The sequence below is a fragment of the Toxorhynchites rutilus genome, chromosome 2, assembly GCF_029784135.1.
Source record: "Toxorhynchites rutilus septentrionalis strain SRP chromosome 2, ASM2978413v1, whole genome shotgun sequence".
Lineage (NCBI taxonomy): Eukaryota > Metazoa > Arthropoda > Insecta > Diptera > Culicidae > Toxorhynchites > Toxorhynchites rutilus.
This window is the reverse complement of record NC_073745.1, coordinates 207,637,671-207,656,049: the sequence shown is the minus strand read 5'-3', so window position 1 is coordinate 207,656,049 and position 18,379 is coordinate 207,637,671. Positions and strand designations below refer to the sequence as shown.

General features: G+C 39.8%; 2 protein-coding genes across 3 annotated transcripts; both read left to right on the top strand.

Moving 5' to 3' along the window:
- The first annotated feature begins 41 nt into the window (after positions 1-41).
- On the top strand, positions 42-1,634 carry LOC129766620 (uncharacterized). Its single transcript, XM_055767198.1, has one exon. The coding sequence runs from the start codon at positions 42-44 to the stop codon at positions 1,632-1,634; it is 1,593 nt and encodes a 530-aa protein (XP_055623173.1).
- A 14,359-nt stretch (positions 1,635-15,993) lies between these two features.
- Positions 15,994-18,103, top strand: LOC129764208 (ubiquitin-conjugating enzyme E2 J2). Of its 2 annotated transcripts, none has more exons than XM_055763071.1 (4): positions 15,994-16,130; positions 16,183-16,479; positions 16,545-16,808; positions 16,942-18,103. In XM_055763071.1, the coding sequence occupies exons 2-4, from the start codon at positions 16,410-16,412 to the stop codon at positions 17,358-17,360; spliced, it is 753 nt and encodes a 250-aa protein (XP_055619046.1). In that variant the 5' UTR covers positions 15,994-16,130; positions 16,183-16,409; the 3' UTR covers positions 17,361-18,103. The 2 variants fall into 2 exon arrangements, with proteins under 2 accessions (XP_055619046.1, XP_055619047.1); XM_055763072.1 differs by having other exon boundaries at positions 16,011-16,130; positions 16,190-16,479.
- The last annotated feature ends 276 nt before the right edge of the window (positions 18,104-18,379 follow it).

Sequence of the window (18,379 nt, the reverse complement as noted above, 5' to 3'; positions counted from 1 at the left end):
CCGCAGCGTCCGAGGAAGGGCGCAAAACTACAATTGTCACCATGACTGCAGCACAAACTGATTTCAGCGAAAATTTGTTCGCACGCTATTCCATGTACGGGAAACTACGCCGAGTCGTAGCGTTTTGTATACGCTACCTACAATACTTGAAGGATCGTTCCAAACAACGCAAATCCGATCCTCTGTTCACCGAACTTATCGTTCTTCAAGGAGATAATATCTCATCCATACCACGACTTTCCACCAAGGAGCTTCAACACGCCGAACAATCACTGTGCTGCCTGTCTCAGCGCCAGATTTTCACTGAGGAGCTCAACGATCTAGCAAACGGCGAACGTGTTTCAAAATCATCGTCGCTCAAATGGCTGAATCCGTTCGTTGATCAATATGGAATCCTTCGCGTCGGTGGTCGCATTGGTAACTCCGCATTGTCCGATGCAATTAAACACCCGATCGTACTGTCCTCTAAACACCCGCTGTCTGCTCTGTTGGCTAGCAGTTACCACTTAAAGCTACTGCACGCAGGTCCGCAACTCCTGCTAGCCACACTCCGCCAGAAATTTTGGATTCTGGGCGGCAGAAATCTAGTAAAAGCCGTCTTCCACCGATGCCACACTTGTTTCCGTTCCAAGCCCACTCTAGTCCAGCAGAGCACAGCCGATCTCCCGGTATCGCGAGTTTCGCCAACGCGTCCTTTTTCCGTGTGCGGTGTCGACTACTGTGGGCCTTTCTACGTCAAGTCAGCAGTTCGAAATCGTGGTCCTACAAAAGTCTACGTGGCCATATTCGTCTGCTTTTCAACCAAGGCTGTCCACATCGAGCTAGTGAGCGATTTGTCGACTCCAGCGTTCCTAGCTGCGCTCCGTCGTCTAGTCGCTCGCCGGGGGAAAGTTGTCGAGCTCCATTCCGACAACGCAACTGCATTCAAAGGAGCTTCTCATGCCTTGAACAGGATTTACCGTATGCTGAAGGTGGAAGCTGTTGACCGTGATCAAATTTTCGATTGGTGCTCCGAAAATGAGATCGTTTGGAAGTTTATTCCGCCCCGAGCACCACACTTCGGTGGTCTCTGGGAGGCTGCCGTCAAATCGGCGAAGACGCACCTTCTAAAGACCGTGGGAAACGTCAATCTCGCTTACGAAGACCTGTTGACATTGTTGGCACAAGTCGAGATGTGCCTCAATTCTCGCCCGCTTACTCCGATACCCGAGGACCCATCCGACCTAGAAGTCCTGACGCCAGGACATTTCCTTGTTGGCAGCAGTCTACAAGCAGTTCCTGATCCGAACTGGAAGGACACTGCCGATAATCGCTTGGATCATTGGGATCTGACCCAGAAACGTCTGCAGGAGATCTGGTCCCGCTGGTACCCAGAGTACCTACAACAGCTTCAATCTCGTGCAACAAAGGGTTGCAATCCTCCAGTCACCGTCGAAGTCGGTGCCGTCGTCATCATCAAAGAGGACAACGTTCCGCCAGCAAATTGGCCGCTGGGGAAAGTCGTCAAGCTTCATCCAGGAAAAGATGGCATCGTTCGAGTGGTGACACTCCGCACAGCATCAGCTACAGAGGTCATCCGTCCCGTAGCACGCATTGCTCTACTTCCATCAGCAAAATCAACCTCAACCGCTTAACCAGGTAGAGCAACCCTTCAAGGGAGAACTTGCTCGATGCGCACCTGCGCTTTGCACAGGTAATTGCAAGTCCAATGTAATATATTTGTCTTGAAAGATCTACCTGGTGTTTTCTTGCTTCTCGGTCTTCGTCGAGGTACACCATTCCACATTCGCTACTGAATCAACACGAGAACCTGTTCATTACGGCAATCCATCACTACATCCACACGTCGCCCTTGGCACCCGGAGAACGAAGTGTTACAACGGAAGAAACAACGAATTCAATTTTGTAAATAGTAGAATTAAGATATGTTGAAATACCTCATATTTCAAGGTGGCCGGAATGTTGGAATTACCCATAAACATTGTTAGTTCATCCTACCGTTCCAACTCGTAAGGTACCACTCGAAATGAAATGAACTGTAATTCAAATATTCTAAGCCAGTGTGAGAGGGAATTAGAATAACGAGAAATGACCGATAGCCGACGGTCACTATAAAAGCAACACATTTTGTAAAGCTTGACGCTCTTTTACCAAATATACGTTCAATATCACAGTTCGGTCTCTTCATTTTCGTTGGTCGGTCGATGACACTGGACATTGTCCTTTTCGCGTGGTTCTATTGTGCATTGTGCACAAGTTTTGGAGTGCGTGCTTTTCGGTTGCTAGTATCATCTAGCGAAGAAGTCCTTCGAGTGCGGTAAAGACGAGTGTATCGTCATCAACCGGAGTGTAAAATCAAAGTTTCGAAAACGAAAGCGTTACGTCGGAAACCGAGATTTTGAGCGTTAATAACTCTTAAACAGCTGAACGAAATGGTATGATAAACACTTCATTCGAAAGATAAAATGTCTACGCGTTATATACATGTTACTTTTTCATTCGAAAACTTGTTTCAATAGCCTTTAAATTGCTTTCAAATCAGGCTATTGAAATCATCAATCGGTATATAAGCGAGCGCCGCTCGTAAACCCACTCAGTTATAATTGAACAGCGATTGGAGCATGTTGTCGCTGTTGTGGTGAAGCTAACTTCGTTTATCACTAAAGCGCTGATGAGCGGTGTCACCAAGATCCTGTTTGTGCATCTTAGGCCAGAAGGGAATCCATCAGGAGGAGAGTGGTTCATCGAGAGGATCATCGTTGCTGAAAAATAATCTACCAGTTCCCCTTGGAATTGAAGTTTACATTCAAGCGAAAGAGTTTATTTTAATGTTTTCTATCCATATAATACTGCGACCAAATACATTTAGTTCTGTGATTTTTCAATCAAGTGCAATTAGCAGGAAAGCTTCTGAAGATTATTTTTCCCCATCAGTAGGATATTTTCGTATCCAATATTGGATGCATAAAGCCTTGTACCTCCAACGTAACGCTCTCGTTTTCGAAGTCCCCCAAATATTCATTTATTCATTCATTCAGAATGAATTCATATTCAACTTCAAACAAATGATCACTAAATCAAAGATAATCCTACGTCACCATTGCGGTTATACCATAGATATAACTCACTTCCTGTTTTTTATTTAGATTTTGTTTCTCAGGAGGGACTGTTTCAAATGACTTTTCCACTCACGCGAATAAGAAATTAGGAGTTCAAGGATTTAGAGGTGTATGAACTGAAAAGTTTAAAGCCTCTTTAAAACAAAGAATGTCAACAGGAGATCAAGGAAGTATTCTTGAATCATTTGCTGCTGTTCTTGCATCGGAACCACCGTGTTATTCCAACAGAATAAAGCTTCATTTCATTAAAGTCGGAAGTCCTTTACATGGTTTATAGAACTGGGGCTTCGATTCTGGACTACCCTGCTTTTTTACCAGTTCTCACCCCAATCGGTAAATTATGTAGATTGATCGCACGAAGAATAGAACTGCCGAAGAATAGGCAGTATGCGAGTTTTATTGAGCTCTGCGTAGAGCGAGATTCAAATTTCCACATGCCATAACTTGGCCGAATACGTTGTTTGAATTGATTAGAAACTAAGGATGGCCTACAAATTATAAACTTGTTATAATTCGTGCGAAATTTGTTGTTGATTTTTTAAAGAAGTGACACGTAATGTATTATTTTTTAAAAATTGCTCAAATTTCAATTCCCCGCGAAAGTGTACATTTTTGGAAAAAGTAAGGCAAGTGAAAAATTTAATCTTCGCGTTCCTACGTCTGTTCACAGCCACCAAACCTTTTTTACCGTGCAGAACTGTAGTCAAACACCAGGACTCATATGGCGTCAACCTGACGGGGCCGGGAGTTCAATATTTCGACAATGTTTGCCTTATAACTATGTTAGTAATATGTAACCGATTACTCGCGGTTGGCTCGAGGTTAGTATTACAAGTGTTTTCGTAATAGTGATGTTGCTGTCTCCAATGCTCTGTACCTGTGCCCGACACGGGATACTTCCTTTTGGGATGCAGCTGACCATTAATCAGCAACGCCCCCTAGTCTGTACCCCATATCTAGCGTGGTGCGTCTTCTCGACTCGAGGAATCCAGGATAGAATGGTCACTAGCCGGCGCAAACATCAGCTCGTGTAGAGTTGTCATGAGCGGTACAACCTTTGGCTCTTGTTGAATAATCAGTGGACTGCACAACCTTTGGCCCGTGTATCTGTAAAGAGTGTGTGTATGTATTGCCGCGACTAAGTAAAAGTTTATAGATCGGATAGAAGGGATATGAAACAGGGACACAACGAAGGAAACATCATTAAACGTTGACATCGGCGTTTCTGAGGAACAGGTATAGATGAAGCAGAAGATCAGGATCACTGCTACCTAAGATATCCCGAACGGGGATATCCGATTTTCTGCCTTTTGCTCTCAGTGCTCTAGAAAGCTGAGAGCGAGCAGCATGGAATCGGGTACACGACCAGACAATATGTTCGATGTCGTGGTAGCTGTGAGGTGCGTGAAAGACACAACGTCCTATTCCTCGCAGTTGACAGTATAACAGTGATGTTGATATTATATACTGGCAACACTAGTTAGTCTTACATTGGGCATCATTTCCTCTCACAACAGACAACTGTCGAGCCGGTAAGTCATACTCAATATTTATTCCCTGTGTCGGGTGATTTCACTGTAGGTTTATACCGACTACATTGAGGAACCTGTACAGTAAATATATGAATGCTTCACAGTAGCCATCGCCACAATCACATAGATTGTTTGCTGCGAGCCCAATGCGATAGAGATGCGCGTTTAGGTTGTAATGATTGGACATAAGCTGAGATATCACGCGAATGAAATCACGACCGACATTGAATCCCTTAAACCAAGCTTTCGTCGAAACCTTAGGGATAATCGTGTGTAACCAGCGACCGAACTCATCTTCACTCTACATGCGCTGCCAACTAACGAGTGTGTCCTGACGAGGAATGTGAAACAATTCGTTATAAGCAATTTGCCTTTCAAAAAGTGTGCTTTCTGAAGCGCCCACCTTAGCTAGCGAGTCCGCTTTCTCATTCCCCGGAATCGAGCAATGAAAGGGAACCCATGCTAAGGTAATCTCGAATAATTTTTCGACCAAAACACTCAATAGATGTCTTATTCTTGTTAGGAAATAAGATGAGCTTTCAACTTTCATTGAGCGGATTGCCTCTATTGAGCTAGACTGTCTGAAAAAATAAAATAATGGTCGATGGGCAGAGTTTCAATGATCCCTAGAGTATATCGCACCCATTTCGGCGACATACACGGAACAAGGATCTTTGAGTTTGAAAGAGGCACTGGAATTTTCATTGAAGATGCCGAAGCCAGTGGACCCGTTTATGCATGAACCGTCAGTAAAGAACATTTTATCAGTTCTAACTTTCCCATATTCTGCCGAAAATATTGGCGGAATATAATCGGAGCGTAGATGATCTGGGATTCCATGGATCTTTTGTCGTGTGGACAGATCAAAATTGACAGAGGAATTGCAAAAGTATGGGAAGCAAACTTGGTTGGAGATACCCGGTGAAGGGACTTCACTTCGGTGCACTTCATGGGTAAGGAAATCATGGTACAAAGACATAAAACTTGACTGAGGAGTCAGTTGGAGTAGATTTTAGAAGTTATCAATCACCAATGGATTCATGATCTTGCAACGGATGAGAAATCTGTAGGATAATTCTGTGAACCGAAGAGTAAGCGGGGTTACTCCTGCCAAGACTTCGAGACTCATCGTATGTGTCGAATGCAAACACCCCATTGCTATACGCAAGCAACGATATTGTATTCTCTCCAGCTTGAGAATATGAATCCTGGCAGCTGATCGGAAGCTGCCATATTCTAACACTGATAATATCGTTGTTTTGTACAACTGAATGAGGTCTCCTGGATGGGCGCCCCACCATGTTCCGGTTATTGTTTGGAGAAAATAGATTCTTTGCTGGCATTTATGTTTCAAATACGCAATGTGTATTCCCCATGTATTCCAAGGTATTTGAAAAACATCGAGTGCCTGATCGCTTTGCCGGATAGGTAAAGCTGGAATTGGGCGGGTTCGTGCTTCGGTTTTCTCCGTAGAGAATTCGATACCCAGCTTGAGAGCCCACGTGAACAGGTTGTTCAGGGTATCTTGCAAGGATTTTTGCAGAACGGCGGGATTAGTACCCGGATGGAAATAACTCCATCGTCTGCAAGTTGTCTCAGCGTGCAGTTTCTAGTTAGACAATCATTCATATCATTGACGTAAAAACTATACCAGAGGGGCTTAGGCAGGAGCCTTGTGGTAGGCCCATAAAACTGTATAGAGAAGATTTCGAGCTGCCATGATTGAAAAACATGTGCTTTTCTGATAGTAAATTGTACAGGAAATTATTCAGAACTGGCGAAAGTCCCCGATTATGAAGTTTCTCTGAGAGAATTTCCATGGAAACTGAATCAAATGCCCCTTTGATATCGAGAAAAACGGAAGCCATCTGTTCTTTACGAGCAAATGCGATTTGGATTTCAGAAGATAGCAGCGCGAGACAATCATTCGTCCCTTTACCTCGGCGGAAGCCAAACTGCGTATTTGACAGTAAATTGTTCGTTTCAACCCACTTGTCCAAACGAAGTAGAATCATTTTCTCTAACAATTTACGAATACAGGATAACATTGCAATCGGCCTATACGAATTGTGATCGCAAGCCGGCTTGTTGGGTTTTCGTATGGCTATCACTCTCACTTGCCTCCAGTCATGTGGGACTATATTCAGCTCCAGAAACTTGTTGAACAAGTTCAGCAAACGCTGTTTCGCCAAGTCGGGAAGGTTCTTCAACAAGTTGAATTTAATCTTGTCCGACCCGGAGCTGAATTGTTACATGAGAGGAGGGCAGTTGAGAATTCTACCATCGAAAAATTCTCATAATCGCCTTGGAGCGGAATGTCGCGTACGACGTTTTGTGCAGGAACGGAATCGAGACAAACCTTTCTTGCAAATTTGAAAATCCAACGGTCAGAGTATTCCTCACTTTCATTTGTATGGTTCCAGCCACGCATTCTCCTAGCCGTATTCCAAAGAGTGCTCATAGCTGTCTCCCTTGACAAACCGTTGACGAACTTTCGCCAGTATCCACGCTTTTTTGCTTTAATCAGACCTTTTAGTTTGGCTTCTAGAGCTTGGAGCTTTCGAAACCATTCCACTAATCCAGTTTTCCTGAATTTTTTGAAAGCGGATGATTTTTCAAGGTAGACCTTTGAACACTCCTTGTCCCACCAAAGTGATGGAGGACGACGACGGAAAGTGGTAGCAGGAACACGTTTCTTTTGAGCTTGAAGTGCGCTTTCGTAAATCAAACTCGATGTAAAGTTATACTCTTCGAGTGGAGGAAGTTCATGCATTGAAACAAGTGCTTCAGATATTATTACTGCAAATTTTCTCCAGTCAATATTTTTCGTGAGGTCATACGCAATATCGACTGACTCACGAGAACTTGAATCATTGGCGATCTATAAAATTATTGGCAGGTGATCACTACCGTGGGGCTCTTGGATTACCTTCCACGTGCAATCCAGGGATAACGAAGAAGAGCAAAGTGATATGTCTAGCATACTTGCCCGTGCAGGAGGGTTGGCTATCCTAGTTGCTTCCCCTGTATTTAAAACTGTCATGTTGAAGTTGTCGCACAGATCATAAATCAACGTGGCACGGCTGTCATCGTAGTGTGACCCCCATGCTGTTCCATGGGAGTTGAGGTCACCTAAGATTAGCCGCGGCTCCGGCAATGCTTCGATGATATCAAAAAACTGATGGCGACCGACCATAGTTCTTGGAGGAATATATATCGAGGCAATGCAGAAGTCTTTGCCATTGATTTGTGTCTGGCAAGCTTCACTGCCTGTCATCGATGGGAGAGTGACTCTATAGAAGGAGCGACATTTTTTGATCCCCAATAGTACGCCACCAAACGAGTCATTTCGATCGAGGCGAATAATGTTGAAATCGTGGAAATTCAGTTCGTCGGCTGAAGAAAGCCATATTTCACAGAGGGAAAATACATCACAGTTAGAGCTATGAACTAAAAATTTAAATTGATCTAGTTTAGGGATGATGCTTCTGCAGTTCCACTGTATTACTTGACCTCTTGCACTGAATCAGGCATCGAGGGAAATGAACGCTGCTAAAAAACCACATTTTTCTTTCAAAAATGTTCTCACAATCGGAAGCAAACATAATACTATGCTTTTAAGAGGGTCATTTATATTTAAAGCATTTAAAATGTTGTCCACCAGGTCAGAAAGCGCAAGCAAACCAGATTGTGTCTGTTGCCTCGACCGCGAAAATGGAACAGACGGGGTGGGTGCTGCTCCGGGAAGTGCTGAGGACCCCTGGTGCGTAGAAGAACCGCTTAAACCAGGAGGTACTTGCTTCGGTTTATTCTCAGCACGTTCAATTCGAGTGTTCATTCCAACTTCGGAAGTTTCGGTCATCTTTCCTGGCTAGGTAGTGCGGACTGAATCAAAACGGCTGTCAAAAAAGATCCAATTGAAATGTCAAAAAAGATCCAACGATCAGGAGTGTTATTTTTCTTATGAAAATCAACACTATAAAAGAGGTATTGTTGTCAAGGGCAAAAATAATTAAAATTATAAAATGAACGAGCTACATTTCTCCGTCAATTGTTTAATTAACCAATGCATCTCTGAAAGAGCATCTCAGCGAAATGAAAACAAACGAAGTCAGAGTCACGTAAATGTTTACTCCTGCGATTTGAAAATATTCGATAAAAAGTGGAAGGAAGGAATGCCAGATGATTTTTAAAAAAAAGTCTGTAAAAACATGTGAATGTCTGTTAAAAATGTGGAAAAGTCTGTAAAAGTGTGCAGATTTATAGAAATGTCTTTGAACGTTAATTTTCACATATTCATTAATACTTTGTACATCGCGTTGCACGTAAGATTGTATTTTGTATATATATACAGCCATTCCATGCCAAACCAATATAGTGGTTCTCAGATCTTCGTCAAAAGTGGTAATTTTGTTCTTTATCGCAAAACATTAAACTCGTATTTTTTTTATTTTTTCATTAGGGTGCCCATTTCCATTTTAGGGTTATCCAAAAAATCATTTTTTTCCACTTTTTCTCAAAATGACTTTTTTTTTAAATTTATAACTTTCGAACCACTTAACCGATTTAGATGATCGACATATGAAATATAAGCCAATGAGCTTTAATTGAGAAATATTGAACTAGCAGATAATATGGATCCTATTTTCGCAATTATTGGTCGTAGTCGTTTTTTAATGTATCCATGGCTTTGGACTAGGGGGCTCTTTTTTTTCTATATTTTTTCTTGAAAGCTGAGAATTTTTACATAAAATATCTCAATATCAGAGATGCTATTTTTTTCGTTTTTGAAATATGATTTTTAAAAACTAATCGATGGTTCGTATACAACTTTTCCCCATTTTTCCCACTACAAAAAGTCATAACTTTTGAACTATTAGACCGATTCCTATCATCGACATATCAAATTGAAGCTTACGAGTTATTTTTCTATGAAAAAATTTTACTTTTGCGAAAAAATTGAATTTTTTATTTTTGTAATTATTGATTCAGTTAGTTTTTTATAGTTTTCTCGGTTAAACATAGGAGCGCTATATTTTTTTATATTTTTCATGGAAAGCTGAGGATTATTTACCTAACATATCTCGATATCAGAGATGCTATAATTATCGTTTTTAAGTTATAACTTTGTAAATTTAGCATGTTTTGAATCTTCGATCAATATTCATATGTGACTAAACTAGACCTATGCTACTAGAATCCAAACTTCCCGCAAATGTGATATTTTTTCAAATTTTGCTTATTGGCTTCCATTTAATATACCGATCATCTAAATCGGTTCAGTAGTTAAAATGTTATGATTTTTTGCAGAATGTTATTTTTGGACAAAGGGCGAAAAATGATTTTCGAACCACCGGTTAACTTTGAAAAATCATATCTAAAAAACGAAAAAAAATAGTATCTCTGATATCGATATATGGTATGTAAAAAATCCTCAGCTTTCAAGAAAAAATATAAAAAAATATAGCGCCCTCTAGTCCAAAGTCATAAAAAAATAAAAATACGACTACAATCAATAATTACTAAAATATAATTTTTTTTTCGCAAGTTAAATATTTTTTAATAGAAGGCTTGGTCATTAGGTCAATTTCATATGTCGATCATCTAAATCAGTTCAGTGATTCAAAAGTTAATAATTTTCATTTGTCATTTTTGGGAATAAGTGGAAAAAATTGATTTTTCGGACCGCTTAAAAACTTATGTGTTGTAAGTGTGTTTAAATGTTTCAACGATCTACACATACACTACACGCGTTGTTAATTTTTATAAAAATCAGTATTTCTTCGTTGATATATTGGACTTGTGGATCCGCCATGCAAGGCTATACAAGTTTTAGATCACCACACGGTCATGAACCATGTCTGTGGTAACAATTTCGAACAGTAACCCATATTTCGTCATAAGCAGACCCGAGAGCGAATGTAAGTTGTTAAAAAAAGAATCGATGTTGTTTAAATACTTAGAAGACATAGTCCTGACCCTAACTTAACTATTTTTCAATAAATCTCCTTGCATTTCAGCAAAACAATCTTATCTAGAACAGAAAATAATTATCAGAGACAATTTTCGTTCAAGATTTTTCCTTACCTGCAGAGAATGCAATTTTTCATTAGTTGTGAATAACCGTATCCTCTCTTTCGTCTGCAATGATGTCAGGGCAAAAGTACGAGTTCCAAACTTCATACACACCAGATGGGCCAACCAGAAGGACTGCCGGGCCGCAGGTTGAGTATCGCTTGTCTAACGTCATGTGTATTGATATAAACTAAATAAAATAACTTTTCTGTATTAAACTATGGAAAAATGTCATATGGTGAGTCGAATATCTTTGATGTGATGAATAAAGCCTCTTATGTTTCAAAAACATGTGAAATATTGTTATATCTAAAAAGTCTACAACAAAAATAAAAAGTGTTTTACAGATATGTCTGTAAATTTACAAACATATTTGGAAATCTGGCATCCCTGGTGGTCTGAGAATTTATTGCAAGAAATCGCTTGAAAACATGCATGAATTTGCTTGAAAATGGAGTGGATTGAGTCCGCACCACTTAGTTTCTGGGGAGTGATGGAAAAGAAGTAATTTTTCTTTTCCTGACGGCACCCTGCGATGTACCGGAACTTCCTGCATTGGGAGCGTCAGCAACAGGCTCGTCGTTCTGCAGAATGGAGTAGGGATTGTCCTGAGTCGTTGGAACGGAACTTTTAAGCATTTCTGCATAAGTCCGCTTGGAACGTTCCTTTAAGGAAAGCTTGATTTTTTCCCCTCGTTTTTTGTACACCGGGCATTGAATAATATCATGAGGTCCCGCCGCAATGAAGACACTTGTGCTCTTTCGCGCAAGGATACTCATCATGGCTCTCTCCACAGTCTGCGCAACGTTTTTTATTGCAACAATAGGCGGCCGTGTGACCGAGTTGCATACATTTGTTGCATTTCATTACCCGGGGTACAAACAACCGAACAGGTAAACGAAGTGCACCTATTGCAGCGTAGTTTGGAAGGCCGGAACCCTCAAAAGTCACACGAAAAGAAAATTTGTCCGATTGAGAACCCTTTTGTCATTTTTTTGTGACACAGATTTCAGTCGATCGCATGCAAGAATCTTCACAGTTTTTAGTGAAGAGTTCTTGAAGCGACCGACACCATCGATAATCTCTTTTCGAGTCAAACCCTTTTCGGTTATTACGCCGTCTATTTCGACGTTGCAACAGGGCACGTATACGCGATACTCAATCGCAAAGAGGTCGCAGCGCGTGATTTCGTTCGCTTGGGTCCTGCTTGAGACGACAACTCGTAGTTTATCTGGCCCCATCCGTGTAATCTCGGTAACTTCGGAAAACTTCTGAGTAAGTTCCTTCGAGATACGAATGACATTGAGAGGTTTAGATTTTCGTCTAAAGTATACAATGAATGGACCTTTGGAGCCTTCATGGTATTCTTTAGGACGAAAATCCTGTTTTTCGTCAATGTCCTCATCTTCGGAACTTCCAACTTCATATACAGAAGTTTCTTCCTCAACTTCTGCTTCATCTTCCTGCTCTTCAGGAGGAGGATCGGTGTCGGAAATATTCAATGGCGTCGATGGAGGATCCTTCCCGCCCTCAGCCATATAAAAACAGGAAGTGGGTTATATCTATGGTATAACCGCAAGGGTGACGTAGGACTATCGTTGATTTAGAGATCATTTGTATGAAGTTGAATCTGAATTCATTCTGAATGAATGAATATTTGGAGAACTTTGAAAACGAGAGCGTTACGTTGGAGGCACAAGGTTTTATGCATCCAATATTGGATACGGAAATATCCTACTGATGGGGAAGAATAATCTTCAGAAGCTATCCTGTTGATTGCGATTAATTGAAAAATCACAAAACCTAATGTATTTGGTCACAGTGTTACATGGATAGAAAACATTAAAATAAACTCTTTCATATGAATGTAATTTTAAATTCTCAGAGGAACTGGCAGATTATTTTCAGTAACGATTAGATATTTCCACATTTTCCTCGATACTGGAAGCCCACCAGTGGTTAATGCTAACTCGATAACCATTTGTTAATAGCACTTGATTGAAACATATTTGGTCACAGTGTTACATGGATAGAAAACATTCAAATAAACTCTTTCACATGAATGTATTTTTAAATTCCTAGAGGAACTGGCAGATTATTTTCCGGACCTTTCTCGATCCAAACGGAAAGAATTCAGTGCGTGTATGTGTGTGTGTAGCGGCTGCTTCGAGATCTTCCCGGGGAACCGTTTGTAGCATCACTCTCCTCCTGATGGATTCCCTTCTGGCCTAAGGTGCACAAACAGGCTCTTGGTGACACCGTTCATCCGCGCTTTCATGATAAATGAAGAGCTTCACCACAACAGCGACAACATGCTCCAATCGCTGTTCAATTAGAACTGAGTGGATTTCCGAGCGGCGCTCGCTTATATACCGATTGGTGATTTCAATAGCCTATTTTGAAAGCAAATTTAAGACTATTGAAACAAGTTTTTGAATCAGAAAGTAACAAGTATAGAACGCGTAGACATTTTATCTTTCGAATGAAGTGTTTATCATACCATGTCGTTCAGTTGTTTAGGAGCTATTAACACTCAAAATCTCGGTCTTCGGCGTAACGCTTTCGTTTTCGAAACTTCGATCTTACCCCCCGGTATAAAAATGAAAGACGTAGTCCTATGTCAAAAAATCGGTCAACTGTACGATATGAACAGAATATAATGATAATCAAAATAAATAAATAAGTGAAAAAAAATATTTCTTACAAGGTTATGGTGCGAATATTAAATTCAATTTATTTAAAAAATGCTAAAATGAAAAAAGTTCCAATAAAAGTTCAACGGTATATAAGAAATAATGATCACCCCTAATGCCAACGTTTGCCGATTGGTTAACACAAAGTTGAACAATGGTGTAAATCGTGCACAGAAGGTAGAAGGAATGATAGGGAAACACAAAAAAATAAATTTCTACTTGCCGCGGCTGTGTGGCGTTTGTGATGAATGTGTCTGATTTGGATCCTCAGCGCGCACCACTTTAAGTTTCGCTACACTCGCAAGCGCAACCGATGAAAAGCACACTATTATTCGATGTGAAAAAACACCTTTGTTGGATCGATTAAAAACTTGTCCGATCTGCTTGCGAGTTGTCGAATCAACCCATTAATGTTTGCTGTCGTATGAATAGCTATAATTGGAGGCGATATACATACAACCAAGACACATTTGTATGATATATGATGCAGATAACTAGCATATACACACAAAAGTGGAGGCGATATACGTATATGCCATATTTTGTACGCATATAAAGCCGTATATAACGATATGCGATGCTTTTTGGACTGATATGCGATTTGATACGACAACGTTACCACTCAATCCATCGATTTTTTTATATATATGATCGATATTTTGATTGATATTTTATGCGATTGTGATTTGATACGAAATTATATGTGACTTATCATGTGCAAAGTTATACGATTTAATGTTTGCTGGGAATCATTTGACCTTATTTTGAGGGACTGTGTCGAACGATGGCACACGAGCGAGAGTTTTAGAATATATAATATATAATTTATTTAATTTTATATTATTTTTTTTATAATTTTATATAAAAACTGCATTTTAAAACACATTACTCAGCAAATACACATCTAAAGTTCACAACGAAATGAAAAAATCTTGTTTATCTTTCATTACAAATGAAAGTTATCATTCATACAAACTATGCATCACTGCTCTTTCAAGTGAAAATAATTCCACCCATGTCCAAATTGAATACGACCGCAAAGGGTTAACATGCAACTGTGTATCTATATAAATATTATCATTATTTTGACATTTTTATACAATTTTGGAACATAGTCATGATTTGCAACTAGAGTATGCATTTTGCATGATTTATTCTGAAGATCCTCTGACACCAAAACTTGAGCAAAACGGTTCAAGGAGAATGATGACGGTCCACGACCAGGAGCTCCAGTCATACTGACTTTTGGAAGAAGATTGTTTGGACCGATTAGAATGTCGAACACAAAGAAATGACAGCCTGAAGTCTGAGCTATCCAGCCTACTCAAGCAACAGTTAAACACGGTGAAGAATCGTTTCTTGTGAGGGGTTGTTTTTCTTGGGCATTGGCTATACAGTCTAATAATTTTATCAATTTGCGTGAACAATGGTTGAATAGTGATTTTGATGACAAATAGTGCAGGCATTATTAAACATAAAGCTGGAGCCGATCTGGCGTAGTGGTAACATCCATACCTCTCACGCTGAAGATCACGAGTTCAATTTTCACTCCCAACATTCTTCCAAAATTGAAAGTAAAAAGTGACGAACCAGCCAAAAGTGTTGAAAGTCACTATAATACAGATATAAAAAAAAAACATGAAGCTGAACAAAACTATAATGAAAACGTCAAACTGATGTGGAAATATTATTTGGGTCGGCTCATCAGCCTGCCCTTTGCTCCTCTCCAAGCTGTTTAAAAATCAATTCAAAGCTGAATTCCTTTCTACGTGGATGAGAAAAGTGTCTTCTTCTTGAAGCTGTTTTAATTCCGTGAAGTAATATCCATCATCCATTCTTTTAATCGAGTGACCAATAACATCAGGCGGAACAAATCGGCGTGAAAGACGACATGACGTTCTTGGACATTAAAAAAGCATTTGAAATTGTGAGGTACGTTAGTCTGGTGTACAAATTGCACCGATACGAGTTTCCTTTGTTGATGTTTTAGAAGTTATATTTCTAATAGACCTTTTCGGACTTACTTGTACAACACAAAATCGAATATACCACTTCTTCCGAATAGCAGTGTATTGTTACATTTTGCGGACGACACGACTTTATTGTATGAGGGATGCATCGAACGGGCCAATACACGTTGACTACAGGAAGGCCTAGATGCTCTGACAGAGTGCAAGGCCCTATTATACAAACATCTGACATTTGAAATACTGACAGAATTTTGCAAGAGCTGGAAAATAGTATTCTGTTGAATTGAATCAAGTTTGGAGATTCCATTGTACAGTGATGAGGTAATCAACCTGAAACTCATCCTAGACAGACAACTGATCTTCAGGCTTCACATTGATCGTATCATCAGCAAAGTGCAACGTACATATCTATTCGTTGAATTCGTTGGTATCTAGGTTATCTAAATTGAACCTGAAGAAACAGTTATCTGTCATGCAATGGATGAATTCAAAAGCTTTATTGGACTTAGTTCAAATGATCCAAATTTGGTCAGAATTGGTTTAGCACGAAACCATTATACTTTAATGACGTAGAATGTTGAGAATGTTAGCTCTAACGTATAGACTAAGAATTCAGAATACATATGTTTAGTGTGTAATTTCTGCATTTACTCACCACTGGAGCTTTGATTGGGCAACATTCATTGTTTTGATGTCATTCGCATGTCATCGTATATTTTTACGTCCTATAGTAATATTCACGTATGTGTTTAAATTTATAATAAAAATTGTTACAAATTCAGCATTTTTGCAGCACCTAGTACACGTATCGATTCCCTTGCTAACAAATCAATCGACGAGTAAAAAGGTGAATAATCAGCCTCCAATTGACAAATGGAAATTGCAATAATTGAGGATAGTGAAAAACAGTAAAAATACCAATTACGTGTACTTGTTTATACGAAAAAAAAAACAAGATTACCATTCTCACCATACCATTCAGTATTGGTTCCTGCACTGTATATTATTTGAAAATAAATCATGACCAATCAAAAGCCTACAGCAACATCACGTTTGAAACAAGATTATATGCGTCTGAAACGAGATCCAGGTCGGTTCCGCTTTCCTTCGAAAATACATTGTATTGTACGATTGAAGTTTTGATATACATTTTAGTGCCCTACATCACTGCGGAGCCGCTGCCCTCGAATATACTTGAGTGGCATTATGTTATCAAAGGACCGGAAGATTCACCATATCATGGAGGTTATTACCACGGAACATTACTTTTCACCAAGGAGTTCCCCTTCAAGCCACCATCAATTTATATGGTTACGCCTAATGGACGGTTTAAGACGAATAAACGGCTTTGTCTGAGCATATCGGACTTTCATCCGGATACTTGGAATCCAGCCTGGTCAGTGGCTACTATTTTAACAGGTTAGTAGGTAAGCTGCGAATTGTCTTAAATGATTAGCAGAATCAATAAAAAAAAAAAGCTAGAGCATTTTCACGCACAATGATGGAGACAAGTTTTTTTTTCGAAAATTGATGTTCTTCAATCATCTTCCAGGTCTGCTAAGTTTTATGCTGGAAACAACGCCTACTCTCGGTTCTTGTGAGTCAACCACATACGAAAAGCGGAAATACGCTCGCCAGTCACTAGAATTCAACATGAAAAATGAAGTGTTTCGTGAATTATTTCCCGAAGTATGTGAGGAAATTAACGATCGATTGGCGAAGCTCGAGGAACATCGAAAACAAAATGTGACCAACAATAACGGTTCCATCGTAAGCAATGGCACAGCGGCCGGCTCAACGCCGACGGAAGGAATAGAAGCCGAACCAGCTGAGGGCGGAGTGAATATAATTTCAAACACTGACGATAATAACATTTGGCATTCCCTGTACACGAATCTGATCGTGTTGATCGGATTCGTTATTTTCGCGTTGATAGTTCATTATGTGATCAAGAGTATGAACATTGAATGATTGTAAACCATTTGCTTGCATCGCACTCTTTCCAAGGTTTCCTTTTCTTTTCTTTTGCGATGTTTGTTTCAGTGGCAAGTTCATTTGTATCGATGGTCGCATGTACAATGGTTAAATCATAGATGTGTTAATTATTTTTATTGTATTCATGAGCAATTTCGCCCATGGCCTTCTTTTGAAAAACATATTTTGTGTTGATATCACACAAGTGTCCCAGTAATGTTACGGTTTGCGGGAAGTTTTCAATGTTCAAAATATCAACCGGATTTGCAATGTTCGAAAGAAGGACGTTAAATTAAACAGTGTAGATATAATAACAATAAAACCATTAGGCTTTATCGGATAACATAAACTCCCTTTATTTCACGCGGCGAATGACGTGAGATGGCCCAAGTCACACTGCTCCCGAAGTCGAATGGCATGGCGTTTGTCACCAGGTAAGATTTGAAGTCGTGTTCTCATATGTTATCGACTCGTGTATCAAATAAGAGCTGAAATATAAGGTGGCTTCCAGAATAAAACGGGACACTTTGTTATCTCACGTCACTCGTCGCGCGTATGAAAGGGGACTGGTTTTTAATCAAAATCGCGATGACAGATAACGGAAGCCTGCGCACACAATACTAGGACTGCTTTACAACCCGGTAGATAGCTTTCCGGTACGGCAACCAAAGATCCAGGAGAACTGTATCAGATCAGAAAATATTCAAATATATATAGTATTGTACTAACGGAGATATGAAAAATAAACTGATCAAACAAAAAATAATAAATGGTTATTTAGGAAAGTCCATGTTAAGAATTATTTCCCATTATTTTGACTGGCAATTATTACCTTTGATACTATCGACAGCTACATGGACTGGGTGATCATTTCCATTTTAGGGTGGTCCGGAAAAATCCATTTTTTCGCATTTTTGCCAAAAATTACTTTTTTTTTTTTAAATCATAACTTTTGAACCACTGTACCAATTCAGATGTACGACATATTGAATTAAAGCCAATTAGCTGGTCTTTTT

What these genes read in the sequence shown, in the direction of transcription:
- LOC129766620 (XM_055767198.1), top strand. Translation starts at nt 42, where the DNA reads ATGACTGCAGCACAAACTGATTTCAGCGAAAATTTGTTCGCACGCTAT.
- LOC129764208 (XM_055763071.1), top strand. Translation starts at nt 16,410, where the DNA reads ATGACCAATCAAAAGCCTACAGCAACATCACGTTTGAAACAAGATTAT. An exon ending in GCGTCTGAAACGAGATCCAG is followed by an intron (nt 16,480 to 16,544) that starts GTCGGTTCCGCT and finishes TATACATTTTAG; the next exon opens with TGCCCTACATCACTGCGGAG. An exon ending in AGTGGCTACTATTTTAACAG is followed by an intron (nt 16,809 to 16,941) that starts GTTAGTAGGTAA and finishes ATCATCTTCCAG; the next exon opens with GTCTGCTAAGTTTTATGCTG.